A 21,500-nucleotide genomic window follows, 5' to 3' on the forward strand; every position below is an offset into this window, starting at 1 on the left:
AAAAAAAAAACTTTTATGTAAAAAAAAAACATCTGATGAATTCAAGAGAGTTCATAATGTACCTACACTGAAACTTAACAAATTTCTTGGTTGGTGTTTCAACATCTTTTTGGTTTCATTTTGTGCTTTGTGACTTATTTGTTTTGTTCGAAAACCTCGCTCACAAAAAGTTGAAGAAAATTCTAGGAAAATCTCGTCAAAGGTTTTTGTGTTAAATTGTATTTCGTGAGGATTAGGGCCAATATTAATATATTTTTTTCAAACATCCGTTATGATGTTTGGTACCATTTTAGGATAATTTTGGTTAAACTCCGGTCTTTTGTATTTTAAGTAAATATTTTGGTTATTGTAACTTTTTTATTAAAAATACAAACCATTGTTTTTTTTTCAGCGATTCAGGTCACTGGTCAAATAAAAAATTGACGGAAAGAACTTTAAATTAAATATTATATAAAATACAGTTTCACCAATAAAACTGAAATCTTAGCATATAATTGTTTTGTTAATTCGTTAAAAGTTTTTGTTGGTGTAGCGATTAAAGTGTGGTTACGTTGGCGGGAGGTTAATAAATCATTGTAAAATTGGTCGCTAGTTTATCATTATTTCTGTGTTACAGAATCATTTTGAGGATTTTAATGTTTTATCTATTAAGCCCTATCAGAGAGGAGTTCTGGAAATTTCTTATTAAGAGATGACAATCTCCTTACCCAAACATCTCATGAATAAAGTTTTCATTCGTTTTGCCCCGCGATAGTATCACATAACAATGAAGATAAGCATAAACCATGTGCGTGGTGAATTCGTTTCGTTTCTTCCGTTTCCTCTCACAATAGAAACAAAACTGAAATGAAGGAAGGAGAATGAATTATTTTGATGTATTATAATATTTATTCTTTAAAGAAAAACGCTTTGTTGTACAAACAACCATGTAAGCGAGGAATAAAAACATGTAAAAGAATTCGCAATAAAACCTTAATCTACTTTTTTATTTATGCATTGTAAATTTTCTTTACATTAGGAATGGTAAATAAAAACGTTTTTGTCTTTATCAAGACCACTAAAAAACAATTGAGATCATATAGCTCTAATGTATTTCTTAAACATCGTTGTAAATACTGACGAGTTCTAAATGTCGTACAATACGTGAAGCACATGAATTTTAATAGGACATGAAAAATACACCATTTTCAAATACAAAAAAAATCTACCCAACATTTTTATTACATAAATAAATTAGATGTAAAGAACTGTTGAATTAATATATAAAAGTATCCTTACGTATTAGTATTTTAACATGGTATTCATATTAACTCTTTTTTTTAATAAGTTTTACATTTTAGTTTTGGTTACATATTTAGGTTCGCCTCCGTAGTCTAATGGTCAACACGCTAGGCTATGGTACTGGAGGTCCCGGGTTAAATTCCCAGGGGGGGTCAGATAAATATAAGTGATTTTTCCACTATGATATTTATTTAATATTACCTTGGACTGGTACCGGAAGCGGAGAGCTGATCACCTTTCGTTCGAGTGTTAACGATCAAGATAACACTGCGTTTATATGAAGCAGTGCCCTATGCACCATTGGGTGCAGATAAGGGTTTGAATGAATTACATATTTAAAATAAAAACTTATATTTACATTACACTCACCAATGGATCCAAGTGATGGCGAGTTGATTTCAATGAATTAAATTATTTAACTTACCGTTCTACCATATTTCAAATTTCTCATCCAGTTTAGTGAAGTAAGAAAGTTTAGTTTAAAGTTGCATTTCGTAATGCATTACATGAAGTGATCTCATACGCATTCATGAACATTCTCGTATTACACTCGAAATGTCAACAGAATCACTGAACCGTATGGTTTACCTTATAACATATTTAACGTACTCTATTATATTACTGGGATCTGTGAAATTTCCTCAAGTATTAAAATTATATGGATGTATTTCCACATTGATTGAATTCAAGTTTATAAAGCAGAAGTTTGGAAGGTTTGAAATTTTACTTCAAAATTATTATTTTTAAATATACTCGTAATATTGGATTCCGGATTTTATTATTTTTTGTTTATAAATCTATTTAAAATACTCGTTCTGACTCAATGATGTTAATTTTTAAAGTTTTTTTATAAAATTCATAAACCCCAAATATTTAATGACTTTTTTCTCACTTAAAAAAAAATATTTATGGTTTTTAAAGTAATGAGGACATTTACTAAATTTTTTTGTGGTTTTGAAATTTTTACAAAATTTTTATTTACAGCAAAAAGTAGAAGTATAAACTGAACTATTCTTCATATTCGTTTGACACTTAATTCTGTCTATAAAATAATAAATGAACACGGTTGGTACAAGCTTCAATCAACCCAAAGCATATGAAATCATGAAAAGGATTTCATCAAAATACTATAAAATCAATTATAAATCTTTTTTACTAATCTCATAAAATTACACTTTAAATAATTGGTGTAATCATTTATGTGCATAAGATCTGTGCTGTGTTTTTGTTAATATAAATTATTATGATTTCAACAAGGATACCTTTTTCTTACATTGTACTGGAATCCTAATAAATTGGACCATGGAATAAACCCAAGTAAAAGGTGTTCTGAAAAGATATGAATTTTTTATGATATATACGAATTTATACGAAAAATCCCCATTTGAAGCAAAATAATTATATTCTACTTGATAACACACGTAATTTGTAACAATACGAAATTATATACATAACTGTGATAAAATCATCTTATATTTAGTCGTTTTTTTCGGATTTGGGAATTAAAACAAAAATCTTAAATAAAGCATTTGACTTTTACATTTGGGGCAAATATGTAATAATAATAGTTATGAATTTCTGTGAAATTTTTAAAAAAATTTCACCTTAAGATCGGCTTACAAAGAATTAACATTTTATTAATTGACTTAATTTCTCTTTAATTAAATAACGGTTCATATTACGGTAGAAAATACAAAACAGTTAAAAAAAATCATTTTTAAAACATTGAAAATAATACCTATTTCCAACCTTATTCTTAATTACCTTGCAATATTGTCTTGTCTTCAAATGAAAAACATCAAAAATGTCATTTAATTCAATTTTCTTAATAAAAAAGGAACACCATGTTATATATGTATACAGATTATACAGCGCAGACAGTGCCAGATGTGAATATATTAATCATAACTAGAAGACAATTGCCGTAATAAATTATACCCAATGATAAAACAGAGCAAAGAGGAGTCGGTGGGAAAATTGTATTATTAATATGTTTATTTTACATATTCTTGTATTCTGCAGTATAATTATAAATATATTATCACCAAATTCATCCCTTTAAAAGCATTTAATTCGTAAATAAGAAGAATTTTAAATGATTAAATTAATATGTTATAAGTTTTTATAACAATAAAGGACCTACTCGGACATTGATTAGTTAATAAAAGTTTTTTATAAAATATAAACAAAAAATCCCATATAAGTTATAGACTGCTATATTACATTTTTTTTTATAACAATTCATCATATGGTATATGGTTAAATGCATTAATTTTAGAACAGAGAATTATTTGGAAAATTAAGAAATATAAAAAAAATAACAGTTAAAAAAATGGAAAAACCAAGAAAAAACTATCAAAATTAAGGTAATCCAAGATTATGTTTTGATAAGGAACAAATAATAAATATTGTAACGTGATTAACAATGTAAAGGTGAGAGAAATATTTTTATTACATATTTTTCTCGATATGTTGAGGAATGTAAAGTTGTTTTTTTAAGATTTTTTACAGATTCTTTTTCTAAAAACGTATAGATAAAACCACTCTGTATCTATATATATATATTTCTTTTATATATTATTATGAATTGAATTATAATTACTTTAGCCATCCGATTAGATTAAGTATAGTTCATATGCCAATTACCAGCGGATGTCAGGAAGGTACCACAAAGTTCTTGAATTAGATACACATGTTATTCACGCAACTACTGGCTTGACATTTTGATGAGCGAACGGTGTAGATACATTATATGCCCCCTCCTTCCAATAACGTCATATATTAAAAAACCCCAATTAAGAGTTTTGCATGTTTTTGGAATGCCCAGAAAATGTAGTATATCCCAGCAAAAGCGACATATTTTAAACTTAATATTTACCCGCTACAGGGCAGAATGTGTTGTTTTGCATTTTGAAGAAAAGGTATTGTTTAATATTTTTTTATTTACTTAATATTTTTTAAATGTAGAAAAAACATTCAGGTTTTACCTAAAAAGATCTGTTGGACAGTAAAAAGTTCTATAAATGCCTTGATATATATTTTTAATACATTTTATTTTATTTTAAAACTTTAAAAACGATATCCAGAAAAATCAAGTTTTTATATCTTTTGACGTTGTTGAAAGGAGTGAGCGATACGTAGTCTGTAGTTCTGTTAGTATTAATATTGTTGCTTCATAAGTTCGAAGCCAAATTAATAATTTTGTATTATAAAACGGATTGATTTATAATAAATCTAAATAGTCGCTAAAGTCAAAGTTTTTCATTATAACATATTTTTGTATGGTAGATCATAGCTTTAATTACTTAATTATGATGTATTTCAACAGTTTCTCTTATTTGTTTCAGCCATGAAAGCGGCCATTTTGATTCAGCGCTGGTACAGAAGGTACCTTGCGCGGATGGAGGTGCGCAGGAGATACACGTGGACTATTTTCCAGAGCATTGAGTATGCAGGCGAACAAGATCAAGTCAAGGTACCTAAAAAATTTAAAATAAATATTTTTAATATTCATTCATTTATATAATATATTTAAAAATATATACATTTTTTAAATTTTCGTTTGTAAAACCTCCTATTATTTTGTATACGCCATTTAATCCAGAACTAGAATTGAAGAGTTCGAAATCAAACGATAGATTATCTCCAATTAGGAGTTATTTTTTACATTATTTTTTGACATCTCAACATTGATGAAAGACCAGACTTCCATATTCTTCTTCATCTATGGTGAGATATCAAAATAAAGCAACTAATTTTGTTTTTTTAAACGAAATTTCTAACTTTAAAAACTAGAAATATAGAAACAAATATATATTCAATTTCTCAACGAGAAACAACAGTTTACCTAAGATTTGTATAAAATCTCTATTCATTTACATTTTTAAATTCATATCCAATGTAAGATGATTTTTTTTCATATCTCTGAAAATGTTAAGATGCGCAACATATATGAATAAGCGTTTTGAGATGGGAACATGAAAGTTTGGGTATTTACATGGTTTACTGCTCAAATTTCAAAAAGTTGTATGTGTGCTCCAACTAAAATCATTCGTTCCTTTCGAGTAAAATATGGTAGGTGATATATATATAATAATAATAATAATAAAACCCTTATCCGCACCCCATTGGTGCATAGGGCACTGCGTCATATAAACGCAGTGTTATCTTGATGGTTTACACATGAAGGAAAGGTGATCAGCCCTCCGCTTCAGGTACCAGTCCAGGGTAATATTGAATAAATATTACAGTGAAAAAATCACTTATATTTATTTTTACCCCCCTTGGGAATCGAACCCGGGACCTCCAGAACGGTAGCCGAGCGTGCTGACCATTACACTACGGAGGCGGATATATATGGTTGAATTAATTAATTAATTAATTAATTTTCCTGAAATCCTAGACTTATGAAAAACTTTTTTTTCTCAAAATTTTTTCACGTACTAGAAAACACCTGAAAATATTTAAAAATAAATTTGAATTTTTATAAATCGGTTTCATATTTCATTATGTTTTTTTTAGCAAATGCTTGATTTATTCCACACAGGAGGTATTTATTCAAACATTTTTAGGCACAGTTAATCCAGCATTAGTGTACAAAAATGTGGATTCATTCAAAATATTGAGAATGAAAATGTTATTTACTTGGGATCTGAAAACACATATGTGGCGATAAGAGCCTATTTTATTAAATTAATTTCATAACACAAAATATTATCAACGTGAAAATTTTTAAAATTATTTTACATTTATGAGAACATTTAATCCACAAAGGTTTGTCAATGTCGAAGCCGTTAATGTAATTATATTTGTATTATTCGAATGATAAAACCACAAGCACTTTTACTACACATTATATTATTACCATTGATAATGTTATACTTTATATTATAACACATTGATTTGGCATTAACTTTGTGAAATAACATGATGATTTTAATTTAGAATAGAACACTTGTATAAGACCACTTATAGTTTATTATTGTGAACACGACTTGTTTCGATAACAAAGATGTCCTCATTAACTAGTATTTTTTTAAGATTTAAATAATCTAGGGAAGACTTATATAGCAAAAACATAAAAACTATAGTCATTTAGATTAAAGGACAGGACCCCAATTCGTATAAAAAAAAACTGCCATTAAACATATTTCTTCTAAATCACCTCTTTGTGATCCACTTTTAAATTGCAATGTTTCATTCCTACCCTTATGGCTGACGTATTGGGATAGGGTAGAATGCCTACTCGCCAGAACGTTAGGCTATATGGCCTGTGGCCTGACCCGAGGTCCTGTAATAAAGATATACGTAAAGACATAAAACTTCTGTCTAGGATCTCGTTCAGTTTTACCTATAAAGGCGTAAACTAAACTCACACTTTTTTACCATTGGGTTATTCTGAAATAGCGTTACTTCGGTATCAGTTTTTTTTTTAATACGCCAAACCATACACAATGATTCAGATTTTGAAATATATAAAATATTCATGTATCAATAATAACACGGGTTAAAGACACAAAATATTTTGTTATAGAAGCACTGAATATTTCGCATAATTTATTTTAAGCAGAGATCAGAATCATTTTGTAAAAATAGTTTGTATATAGAAAATAATAAATTAAAATATTTCTTTCGTGAATTTTCTTTTTCTAGATGCTTTTTTTTGTAAAACAACATGTTTTACTGTATTTTTAAAATATATTTTTTTAAATATACATAGAAATGAAACTCAACACTTCTATAATATTACATTTGAGTTAGCTAATGTAAACATGACTAGTTCTGATGTTGTAATGTACAACATGTAAATGTAAAAACTTTGTATATTTACAAGTTGTTGAGGACATTTGAAGTTCTCAAAACTAGTCGTTATTATCATTAATAACCTTGAAAGTGGCCTTACACGAGTGTTTTATTTGTATATTTAAGTCATCACATTATTCCGCAATGTTAATACCAAATTAATAAACAATATTTTCATTGTAATAATTGCTTCATTACAAAAAAAATCTACTGTAGAAAATTAGTTAAAAGTAATATTAGAAAAGAAATGATAGAAAATATATTTTTTGATAATTACTTTTAAATAAAGGTGAATACACAAACCAAATTAAATGATACAAAAATTCGTTTGAAGGTGTTGAATATGATATCTCTAACATTTATAAACCCAAAACATGGTTTTATACAAGTGTATATTTTTTTTTAATATATAAACCATTTTATTTCTCTATAATGTAAAGGCCAAATCAAAAAAAAATATTTATTTTTGTTAACATTTTAATGCCTAAACATCTTTATATTGATACTGGCATTGAATAGCATAACTTGAAATGTTGGAATATCGTCCCCAATGATAAGATAATTTTCCACCTAAGTGAATTTTTGGTAAATGTGTACCATGCTCTGCAACACAGAATAAGGCGAAAGGTTATATAGGATAAGTGGGGAGGGAAAATAGCATTATGGCAACCCTTCGGGGTCTTCATAAAGAAGAAAATTGGACACGATACGAACGTGTCCTTTCTTTAGAAATTCCGTTTGTTCGCTGATAAACCTCTTGATTGTGTCCTCTACACCTAACGTGATAATGTTATCCTTTGTATCACTATTATGTAGTATTATATAAAGGTTATTATAAAAAGGTTCTTTGGAATGTCTTCCGTTAAATCAGTATTTTATCGCATTTTCGAATGGATGGCACAAAGAAGGATATAAATTTATTTTTTATTGTTTTATTTTTTTATTATTTGTAAATCAATAGAGACGTTTAGAAAACTGTAAAAAAATACAAACCAGAAAAAAATAAGTTGGTATGGTTACGATAAATGATTTTTTTTTTATTTTATAAAAATTCATGTTTATTTTTATTTTTTTAAGTTGTGTCATAAATACATAGTATATATGTTTATATGTATCATTCTGAAAATAACTCACATTATATTTAAAAAAAAAGTAATAATACAACAAGCGCGTGTATGACAATCAAAACATTTCGTTTCAAATTTTTTTTAAAAATACACTAAAAACGATTGTACATTTAAAACATTAAAAATACAAACTAATAAAAAACACATATTTTTTGTTTTAATAAACAATTTAAGGTAACAAGTTAATAATTTGTATATAAAAATCATTTCATTGTTTGCTTATTAATATTACTATCCACATCAATAACTTTCATAGTATAATTGCTATCCACGATTAAAAACTTCCATAATAATACGTATTTCAAAGGCGCGATTTTAAAGTAGCTATTTTAACTTGCTTAATTATAAATATTACCACAAATAATACAAATGCTTAAATTGTCTGAATTTTTATTCATTACAAAAACACATTAAATTTCTCAACTGTTCCAGGCATTGTTATGTTAATTTTGTGTTAATTCAACTATGTAAATCCACAATATCCACTCAGCACCAGATTAAAGAAATGTGTTGTGAACTTCTCCCACCTGAAAAATCACTTAAACTACTAATAATGTGTAAAAAAGCTGAATCACTGATGTATTACTACAATGGTCAAACTAAGGTGAATTTGCTTTAAAAAACGATTATATAAAGTTTTTTTTGTTTGTTTTTGATCTTCTGTCTGCCAGAAATAAAAATTAAAAATAAATAAATAATTTAAAACATCATTTAGATAACAACGTTAAATGATATACTAGGATTGTATATTTTTGTATAAAATACATATTATCCATATAATTTTTTTGATGTCGATTGTCTATAGGAGGTAAATACAAACATTTAAGAATTGTTATTAATTGATATCTAGAATTTAGATATTTCGATTAATTTTTTTAGGAATTGTTAAGATAATCATAAACGGGTGATACAAATAAAAATAAATAAATATACATTTGTTGTTATCTAACGAAGTTCAATGGCTTAACGAAGTTGTATCAGACGAAAAAAATTTAGATAAGTATATCTATTCAATGGATTTAAAATCAACTAAATTAATATATTAACTTGAGAAATCAAAAGTAATAAGGTTTCAAATCGTTTGTTCGATGGTTTAAAAATATATATTCCGGATAATCCGTATTCCATATTCCGTATTAAGGTATATAATATACTTATGTTTGTAATATGTATAACACAAATGTAGTGAGTTCAATGTATTAATTCCTAAGGTTTAACACTTCGAAACCCTTCTCAACTTCCCTAATTTTGATTTTACATCTGACATAGTTACGTAGGAATCTTCTGGATATTAATTTCCGTATTTGGAGTGAAAATTTGATCTGTAAATATATTTATACATTAATTTTGTAAAATTCAATTTATAAATATATTCAATCTAAAAAAAACTAAGGCGAATGTGGTTGGTAATATGAGCAGAGAAAGACCGAAGAAAACTTGGCATGATCGAGTATTTTGAGTACTTAAATGCAGTCAGGTCGGAAGAGTCGGAATAATCGACGAATATTCAAGAAGAGATATATGACTGCGAAAGAGGCGAAGTTAATTTGCAAAGATATATTTGTGTGGCTTTATATTCTCTCTCCTTATCTTTTCGAAAAAGCGGCGTGACGTTTTTTTTTGTAAATTTTCGTTTGTACGAAATCTTACATCACCCAAAGTATTTCATCAATTTCTTTGAAACGTTGAAACAAGTATTCGAATTCCAATATATTTTTATATGTACCTATAATAGGTTAAAACATGTTTTCAAATAGATTTTCCAAACACAATGGCTGCACCATCTGTTGGATGAAATAACAAAGCATGAAAAACTTAACATTGGTCATTGTGGACAGTGCGCTTTTGATCCCTTGTGTCACTTATCATTTTCTCTTTTCTATTGCATTGCGGTTTCACAGGTTTTTATAGTTTTTATTGCTACTCGAGCATTGTTAAATAAAACAGGAGTGAATTAGAAAGAGTTAAATTATAAGGAATGTGTGATTTTTTTTTATGTGTATGTAATGAAATACCGCATATATGTATGAAAGCATGTGGATTTATCAAAGTTTGAATTTCCAAGAAATGATGTCTGAGAAGATCTTGATAATATATCCTGTTCCTCCACCCCGGGATTGAACAATTGATTTGATACTAGAGATACACAGTTTATGTGCGAGGATAACTTTATCGGTAATCCTTTGGGACACTGCTAGAGGTGAAATGGAAATGTCAGGCTTACGACAACAATATCTACAATAGCACAAACTTGATTATCTCAAAGACTTTGAATGGACGTGTAAAATCATATTTTTATTAAACTCGAATATATTTTATTGGTTTTTATGAAAATATACCTCAAAATGTAAATAAGGATTTAAAACACGCATGAATTTGTTTAAAATAAAATAAATACTTTTATTTTTTTTTAATAAATTGTTAAATGTAGACTATGAAAATGTAAAAAAAATAATAATAATAAAACTCTTTATTCCAGCTTGACTAAGTGGTGGGTGCAATACTTAGTCAGCCATATATGTTTTACAACATTTTTTTATACAATTAAAAATAATAAATAAATAAAAAAGTGAAAAATAACTCATGAAAAAGTAATGAATATCATAGATGGTTTTGATCTTTATGGAATTCCAAAAATGATGTGTTTTATATATATATATATATATATATATATATATATATATATATATATATATATATATATATATATATATATATATATGTTTATATATATATATATATATATATACATATATATATATATATATATATATATATATATATATATATATATATATATATATAAATATATATATTTGAATATTTATATATTTATATATATATATATATATATATATATATATATATATATATATATATATATATATATATATATAAAATACGTGTAAAATCATATTTTTATTAAACTCGAATATATTTTATTAGTTTTTATGAAAATATACCTCAAAATGTAAATAAGGATTTAAAACACGCATGAATTTGTTTAAAATAAAATAAATACTTTTATTTTTTTTTAATAAATTGTTAAATGTAGACTATGAAAATGTAAAAAAATAATAATAATAAAACTCTTTATTCCAGCTTGACTAAGTGGTGGGTGCAATACTTAGTCAGCCATATATGTTTTACAACATTTTTTTATACAATTAAAAATAATAAATAAATAAGAAAGTGAAAAATAACTCATGAAAAAGTAATGAATATCATAGATGGTTTTTATCTTTATGGAATTCCAAAAATGATATGTTTTATATGCTATAAAAATTAAAAAAATATAAATGTGTATATATATATATATATATATATATATATATATATATATATATATATATATATATATATATATATATATGTTTATATATATATATATATATATATATATATATATATATATATATTTATAAATATATATATTTATATGTATAAATATATATATATATATATATATATATATATATATATATATATATATATATATATATATATATATATATATATATATATATATATATATATATATATATATATATATATATATATATATATATATATATATATTGAATATTTATATATTTATATATATATATATATATATATGTTTATATATATATATATATATATATATATATATATATATATATATATATATATATACATAAAGTAATGGTAAAATAGTATATTTTCTATTTTTAATGACATTCCAAAATACATTGAAGTTATTTACCGCTTGAACAAATTGACCGAACCATTAGTTTTCCAATTTTCATTAACTTGAAACAATTGGTGATTTATTGTCAGAAAATAATGATTCCTAATTTTGACAAAGAGCTTCAAAAGTGACGAATTAAACCGAGGAAAGGATTCACCCTTCATTTATCATCATTGGAGGAAATGTATGGGCTCAGGAGGAAACGAATATAAGGGACGATAGTGGATTTTAATAATTAATTAATATTTTAAAACCAAACTACTCGATCATATTGAATGTTCCATATCAACTTCTAATAAAGCAAAAAAAAGTAAAATATACTTTGAATACGCTGTAAAGAAACGAGTCAAAATACAAAAACAAAGATGTATCCATTTTTTTGTAGGCGAATAATTGTTAATAGGGAGTATTAGTATGAACCTGATTTTAGTCTCAATTTTATCATTCTATCTCATATTTCAGTCAGATGCTTAAGTTTGTTCCTAAAATTACTACAGATTGATTTCTAGTTTCAAATACAAGCTGCTCAAGGCTAATTGAAATAATATTGAAATGAAATTGTATACCACGTAGAAACACGAAATAATTATTATCTTTAAAAAAACTAACTACTTATCACGATCTTGAAAAATCTTCTGCGCCACAATTTTCCATCTTCTCATACATACCCGCCAATTAAATCGTCTCCTAACCTGTCCACTTTTAAATGTTAAAACTATTAGTTACTCTTTTTTTTTATTTGCTTTCAAAAATTTTTTTTTACACACTCATTTTTACATTTTCTTAATATTTATTTAACCATTCAGTCCTTCTACAATACATGACAAAACCATCTATTTATATTTTTTATTTGTTGAAAAAAATTATGTCGACCTTGCATTCTTTCCTTATTCAACCAATCGGGTTATATCTATCGTTTAAGCTTTTTTTGCACAAAAGTCTAAGTGATCGCATTTCGAATGCATCCAGCCTACTTTCATCCTAACAAAAAATAAATTAAATTGAATGTACAAATTATATATTGCATTTTTTCTGACTATCAGATATATCATTGTGTTTTCATTACGTAATGTCTCTTTTTATGTTTACTACATAATATTGACGTAATTTTAATGTAATCTTTTTTTATATTTTTCACTTACCCGATTTCTATCCTGAACCCATCAAATTTGGTTCAAGTACATCTTCAACTTCACGACAAGTTCATAATAAATTGAATTATCTCCGTAGTGAGCGATCTCAGGTCTTCCCTTAAGAGAAATTTAATGTCTAACCCACGATTGCTGGTCTCTTAAGAGAGACCTCTTTTTGATTAATTTACAAAAGAGAACTGAAGCGCAAGAATGATGAATCGGGAATGATAATTCCTCGAAACTTGCTGATTGCATTATGAAGGGTTTGTTAAGGAATTTTTCATCTCATCCTAAATAAGTCATATTATGTTAACGTTTTCTCTTTTATTTATGTTGAATTTCAAAAATATATTTTTGAATGACTTAAGTAATTCGTAATAGAAACTTTCAATGTGCAGATTTTCATTCTGAATATTTAAAACAGTAAGTAAATAATTTCAATAAATAAAACAACATTGTTTTTAACCACTTTTTTACTGGAATATATTTTTTTCTCCAACCGATTTTGACAAGAACCTTGTCATCATCAGGGTTAAACATGGTTAAACATGTACTCATGTACATGTTTAACCCTAATGATGACAAGGTTTTTGTCAAATCCATTTGGAGAAAAAATATACCGATAAAAAAGTGGTTAAAAACAAAGTCGTTTCATTTTATAAAGTTTGTATCTGCGAAAAACATTCCAGAAAAAAAATGGTTCAAGTTCTTTCTCCCTCATTTTGTTAATTTATGTATTTTATTTTTGGTTAAAAAAAAATGTACGTTGGTGGATCGATTGCTAAAAAGCAATATCTTCCAACCAACATAAAAGGGCAGATAGTACTTGTACAAACAAAAAGATTTTTTAATTATTATATCAGGATAAAAACACAAAATAAAAAACGTTTTTAATAGATAGTCGAATGGTTGATATAAGGAAAGAATGCAAGGCTGAGATAAATATTATCGATAAAATTAAGAAAGGCGTGTTGAGATACATAGTTTGAGTATGTGAATCAAATAAGTGAAGAAATTATTAAGTACTTGGTAATAGAACCAGAGGCAGACCGAGGAAAACTTGGAACGAACTTGAATTTCAAATACTTGAATATGGTCAGGTATTTTACTCGATGGATTTACTCGGTGGATATTTATGAGGAGATGCATGAATGTGAAAAAGGCCAAGATTGTTTGCAAAGATAGATTGGTATGCCGTTCTATTCTCTCCGTCTAGCCCTGTGGTGAAGCGGCGTTATAGTAAGTTATTAAGTTTAAACTATCGTCAAAAAATCTATGCTGAATTTATTAATATTAAAACTGTCATTTCATATTTATCAACAAAATGGTTTGTACACAAAATTCGTCTTGCTTGAAATGAATTTTTTTGCTGTAAAGTGATTTTAACACTTTTATTTTGTAAGTTTGAAAATGATAAACCGCAAAATTGGTGCTTCGTAAAATTGGTGCTTTTTTAAAGTTATTTCAAGAGAATAATCTTTTCATTTCTCTCCTGCGCCTATTATACGCCACGAATACTTTCCACTTACGCACTTTGAAATATATCAGTGCGGTAACTCGGCTAAAGTAAACGTGGAGTACTTAAACTTATTCCAACATAAATAAACTTCCTACTTCGGGATATTGAATCGGTTATTATTTGTACAAAGCATTAAATCTGATTATTTTAGTTAGAGATGGATGTTTTCTGAACCAAGTTTGTCAAAAGAATTCCTACACTTTGGTACTCGAGTAAAACGAAAGTTATAGCAGGAATTTATTCTCTCGGGAATTGTTTAGACACAATCACTTGTGGTTTATTTCACCCCTCACTTTGATTGGGATTTGTTTCGATAAGAGGTAATATAATAAGCATCTTGTAAGAATATTTCTATACATTGAAATATGATATAAATTTATTTTTTAAATTGCAGTTAATGTAATTTTTCATACTTATTTCTTTACTATTGGTTCTTAATAATGTAATCCATATATTGCTTGTATATATGGATATATAATTTCCTTAGTATTGAAGATGATTTTCGTCCGGCTCCGTAGTGTAATGGTCAGCATGCTCGACTATCGTACTGGAGGTGATGGGTTCGATTCCCAGAGGGGGGGGTCCAATAAATATAAATGATTTTTTAACTATAATATTTATTAAATACTACCCTGGATTGGTACGTGAAGTGGAGGGCTGATAACCTTTCCTTCTTATGTTAACGGATAAAGATTTCACTGCGTTTATACGATACAGTACCCTATGCACCATTAGGGTGAGGGTAAGGGTTTGAAGACGAAAAATAAGATGAGGTTTTTTTATAGTAATTTTGATGTATCAACTAAGATTTGTACAATTACGGCTACTAAAACACCTATTTAGGAGTGGAGGAAAAAGCAGTTCGCAATTTTGTGACCAGGAAAGTGCCACAATTTTTTTTAACAATCTATTTTATATATTTATTGATATGCTACAATGGCAACTCTGGTTACAATACTCGACCAGGTGGATTATAGGTGAATCTCTTGCCCTCAGTTGCGAAATTTACTACCTAATACTCCTAGCAAACTTTCGTAATACCTATAAGTTTTGATGACCCACTGGCTTTTTATGATTAAACTTGCAATTTGACCAATAATATCCCTAATTGGACATATTAACAAACAAAAAATAATCATTCTCATCCATTTCACTCCATACTGTAAAAATGCTTAGATCTTAGGTTTTATTTTTATTTTATTTCAGTTATACAACTTCTTCAACGCTCTACTCACGCATATGCCAGATACAGCTTCCAAGGCTACTGGTTCAAGCGCGACCTCCAGATCTTCATCCATGGGTAAGATAATACTCATATCTCCAAATTTAATTACCTTAGTGCCTTCCAACTCCTGATCATGTTCACGATCAAATCAATATGCAATGATAATATATTAGATTTTTTTATTTTGAGAAAAAACAATAATTGGTGTCACTTTTTACTTTTTAACGAATACCCTCCATAAAAGAAGTATTCTGTGCCAATTTTTTTTTATTATTATTCTCACTCTCATATGTAAATTCATTTTTATTTATTATTTTTTCAAAAACTAATACCAATCAGAACAAATGTTTTTCGTGATTCCCAAGAATTATTTTTAGTGCAATGAAATTTTTCAAATGGCTAAACGCATGTTTTTTACAAGTATGTCTCAAAACAATACTATGAATTGAATCAGCGTTTTTTATCATTTTATGTTGGTGTAAATATGAACCAATATTACCATAACTTCAGAGAATCATCCATTCTGGTAGTTTGTGTAGAGAGCTGTTCCAAACTGTATTTCCGGCTTCCTCGGAAGTAAATTACCGGTAGTCAGAAAACTTCTCATACAAGTAGAGTTAACAAGAGCTTTATACGACTAGAAGCTTTTACACACAGGCTCGAGGCATAAAAGTAATAAATGAAATAAATACCATTTATTTGGCGTTGTAAACTCAGGTTATTATGACTTTGTAAGTGGTATCTCTCTTAACTCTAACAAGCTCATTGGAAAATCATATTATTTTAATTTTAATTAAGCTTTTTGTAAAATGTCTCTATGTTTCGACCATTTATTCGTGGAACATATTTTATTCTCATAGTCTGAAATTGTTACTGATAATGAAACTTATTTTATCAGTGCTACTTAATAAATAAAATACCGTTTTTAATATAACATTTTCTTAACATCATCTTGATTGATTCTTTGTCTCTCTGAATTGTTTTGTCTGAAGCTTTGAAATAAATTTAAATATGTGTAATGTTTACCAGTTTCGAAGAAAAAAGCCAAAAATCACAAGTGATATAAAGTAAAAGGTTATAAAATAGAAAATCGCAAACGTAGAGCTTTGAATATGTATAATAAGAGTAATGAATTCATATACTTCACAGCTGCATATAAAATGATATGTTTGCCTGGTTTTATTTATTATACTTCGCAGTTTATTAGATTTTTTTAAAATATTTTTGACAATCAATTGAAGATTTAGGACCAAAAACAACAAATATTTAAAAAAATTCAATTTAATTATAAGACATCGTCTTATATATGTTCATATCTATATCAGACGTTTTCATTTTTAGATTCCAAGTTTCTGTAGATCACATTACAGAGCATTGATGACGTAAGATGTAAATGTTTTAATTAAGTATTGTAAAAAACTATATTTTACTTCTTGTTTTAAACCGGTTATCGATCCGTATCATCGCGATATTTTAGTATCTACTTTAAAAAAATACATGATGAATATTTGTTTTTCGTTGAATAAAATAAGGTAAATTTTATCTAGACCAAGTGGTTAAGACGTTAATTTTTGTTTGTAGTCGATGCCTGGTAGAAAGGAAATATTTTGAATAAAATCATTTACTTTATAAAATTAGCCAGCTTTGTTTGAACCACTTTTATTATTAGTACACTTTAACCTACCGATTTTGACAAGAATCTTGTCATCATCAGGGTTTATTAAATTCTAAAACATTAAAATACTCATAATTAATGTTTTTAATGTTTGAGAATTTAATGAACCCTGATGATGACAAGGTTCTTGTCGAAACCGGTAGGTTTAAGTGTACTTATAATAAAAAAAGTGGTTAAAAAAAGGTTGTTTAATTTTATAAAGTTTATAAAATGTGTCACAAAGTATCTGCGAAAAACATTCAAGAAAAAATCATTTTCCCTTCAAATCAGGTGTGAAATATACTCGTACGCTGTTATTTGTTTTATGTGAATTTAGATTTCTACTGCAAAAAAACAGTATTTGACATGGGTGGTGTTTGACCTAAATCTTCAATTGATACCATTTTTAAGCACTATTCTGGAATAGTCGCTGAACTAAACTAATGGTTTTTTGGTGTATTTTCCTGCATTTGGTAGTTTGCTACTAACCCCCTTCAGTAAAGCCCTTTTTACGTCCTTTATTTACAGACGCAATGGATGTCCGTTTTTCTGATGAATCAGATGAGGTGGAGGACGATGGAACGGGACCAGATAGATCCTACAAAGGACCTCACATCAACTTTCCACTGCAAAGGAGAGATCTCGATATCCTCATAGAAACATTCAGGAAGAAAAAGGTATCTTTCAATACATATCATAGATACAATATGTTAAATATATGGTGAACAAATTATTGAAGTGGGAATATTAAAACCTGGATATTAGATAGTTTATGACCTGTCGTTTCTGACTAACCCTCCCTTTCCAGTGTTGTGTACCGTGTACACATTGCTTCTAATAACCATCAATATCTCTATAAATATAATAAATACATGGCTAAGATTTTAGGTATTCCTCCATAACATATTTACGCCTTGATTTAAAAATAACAATAATAATAATCATAATTTATCGGGTACATCGGAGATATTTTGTGAATATCGGAAACAAATTCGAGTATAAACAGCGCGTAAAGAGTAAAGGGAAGCGTGACACTGTATTCGCTCCTCTTTCTTGTATACTTGCACTGTGCAAGCGCGAGGAGCTCAAAGCTAAATATTCTCAGTCGTGTTTTTTTTTCCTCCGGCTAGCGGCAGTCGGCAGTAGCTCTTGAGTTTTCAACTAGAGCAGACCTATGCTTGTTCCGTGAGCATTGCTAGATTTTTTTTTTAATGTTTTCAGCAAATAAATCTAAATATTTTTTTTATTCCATTTAGAATTAATTAAGGGGATTAGCGGACATTCATAATGTTCGTATTTTTCCGATTTAAAATCGCTAATTTTTTTATTGTGTACTGACTACCCAACACCGGTAGGAATAGGTTGACGTGAGTACTTATAACATATTGCAATTCACCACTCTATTTACGATTGAAAATGATATCACTTTAAAAAGTTGTATAATTGAAGAGTGACAAAAAACAATACTTATCACCATCAATCACAGATGTCTTTTACGTTGTATTGTGTTTGAACTATTATAAAAATACAATTTACCTTAAAAATAATCATGAAATGTAATTAAAAATAAAACAACATTTCAAAAATACTTTCGTTTTCTGTTAGATTGTTTCTTAAGAAATTTAATTTTTATTTTAATTTAAGTGACTAATTAACACATCGAAAAGATATTTGAGATACTAATTTTGGAAATAAATCATATTTATTATCTTGGTATATTTCTAACCTATTCATCTATAAAAAAATATGTAAAAAAATATTTTTGTCGATGTGCACCAAGTGTATAACCTTTTTCTGATAATAATTTATAAAAATATTTTTCAATTTAAAATGAACTTTTTAAATTATATGAAAACAAGTAATATAATCAAAGAGAATGGTATTTTGCACGTAAAATTAATTTTAAAATATTTTCATGTGTAAAAATATTGATGGCGTGAGTTGTAAAATATTTCATTTAACAAATAAACAAATAAATAGTATTTATTTGCACATTCAAATTTACAGCTCGTAAATGATGTATTTTGCACGTTAAATTAATTTTTAAATATTTTCATGTGTAAAAATATTGATGGAGTGAGTTGTAAAATATTTCATTTAACAAATAAACAAATAAATAGTATTTATTTGCACATTCAAATTTACAGCTCGTAAATGATACTTACAAATTTTCGTATCGTTAATTTGATGTTATGACAAAGTTTTTATGTAACTTTAAACTATTCGTTTCATATGTAATCATGTTTTCCTTATTTTAAATAAAAAAAAATTCAATGGCTCTAAACATGAGGCTCACGATAACACTTAAAGGATAAATTTTTGTATTCAAAAATGAAAACAGAAAAGAAAAAACGATTTGTATTAATCGGTCGGATCACTCATGAACTAACGAATTATCTGTACCGGCTGCAAAACAAAAGTATGAGTATGTAGCAAAAACATATTGAAAAAAAAACCTTGAAATGAATTATTGCATAATACTAATATATAACATGTAAGCTCGTATTTTTGTGCAATATTCTAACTTCACCTACACTACGAAAAATTAAACTATTCGTATAAAAAATGGATATATTGTGACTTTAAGTAATTTTTTATAATTTGAATTTGAATTTGACAGTTTATCATATTTTGATTGTATCTGAAGAATGAACGAACTTTGTATAATATAAAAACAAAAATATATATAAACACACTTTTTTTGGTAGGTGGAATAATTTATTTATTCAAACCGAATATTTCAATTAGATAAATGTTTTTACTGAAATTCTTTGGTGGAACTACATTTTATATAACAAAAAAAAAACTAGAAAATTTTATTCTCTTTTATTTTATTTAACCGAAGTCGTTACGGAAATATCAATAACTGGTTAGACATCACTTATTGGTAAACACCAGTATGATGATGACGGTAACGACAAAACCCGGTCACAGGTCAAATAAAACGAATGTGGAAATTACGATTTGTTGTTGTTTTATTATAATGACAATTTTAAAATAAATATAAAACGGGAAAACATTTTTTCATATTATTTTTGACCATCAAATCAAAGATTAAGAAGAATATGGAAGTCTGGGCATTTACGAGGCTATAACTATAACTCAAATAATTTGAGATAATTCAGATTTGTTAACAAGTATTTGGACACACTCAAAATGTTGTAAATATGTTTTCAATAACCAGAGTATAATTTCTGGTATTTTCATAGTAAATAAATAATTTTTAAATGTAAACATAAATATGTTATTCATCCTCATTCAACTAAAATGACTTAAATCAACACATAATTTTGAAAGTATAGTAAAATATGGTAAAATAATAAAATAAATATAATAATTGTTACCGCAAAATAGATTAACAAGCCCTGGTCCACATAGTAGTCATTCACATGTTGGTTGCAGATTGTTGGCCCTTTGCCACAGTTATATTTGTTTTCTAAAATTATTTTTACTCTTTCAATACCTATGCACATACATTACGTGAAGTTGTCTTTTAAAATATTTCTAAACCGAGTCGACTTTTAATGAATAAATATAAATCAAAATCAGTTTAGGCTCCGTCATCCAAATATATATATATATACGTTCTATATGATCATGAATCATTTTTTAATACAGTATTAAATTTGACTTATCAATTATCAAATTCAAATAAAAATAATCTTTTGATTTCTCAACACGAATGAAAAAGGATATGTAAGTTTGAGCATTTACAAGGCTTGCAGCCTGTCATAAGCTGATTAAAGTTATCAATTTTTACACGTGAACATACATCAGTCTAGCCATTATTGCCAACTTTACTCCACAAATTTAAAAAGTTTAATTTATGATTCGATTTAAGACATCTTCCTTGTGTTATATCTTTGACGGCATCTATGTTTAAAATTAGTAAGTTACTATAAGCAGAAACCTTTATTAAATAATATTAAATTTTAACGATTTTTTTTCTTCATATTTTAACATACACTAAAAAATGTAATTTACATGTTGAACATAGTACTTTTTTATATCTCTACGTGTGATAATAAG

At 27.0% G+C, this 21,500-nt stretch overlaps 1 protein-coding gene across 1 annotated transcript in view; it reads left to right on the forward strand.

The window, feature by feature from the left end:
• LOC148312225 (serine/threonine-protein phosphatase rdgC-like) overlaps nt 1–21,500 on the forward strand; it is a gene marked incomplete at its 3' end in the record, with an annotated part of 128,393 nt that overhangs the window by 77,333 nt on the left and 29,560 nt on the right. The window contains exons 4-6 of the mRNA XM_088277647.1: nt 4,629–4,756; nt 15,799–15,892; nt 18,000–18,148. Of these exons, the coding sequence (XP_088133773.1) occupies nt 4,629–4,756; nt 15,799–15,892; nt 18,000–18,148 (371 nt within the window). The remainder of the gene's footprint in view (nt 1–4,628; nt 4,757–15,798; nt 15,893–17,999; nt 18,149–21,500) is intronic.

This window comes from Brachycentrus maculatus, unplaced genomic scaffold, assembly GCF_059751285.1.
Source record: "Brachycentrus maculatus isolate JH-2025_06_01 unplaced genomic scaffold, ASM5975128v1 h1tg000049l, whole genome shotgun sequence".
NCBI classification, from domain to species: Eukaryota; Metazoa; Arthropoda; class Insecta; order Trichoptera; family Brachycentridae; genus Brachycentrus; species Brachycentrus maculatus.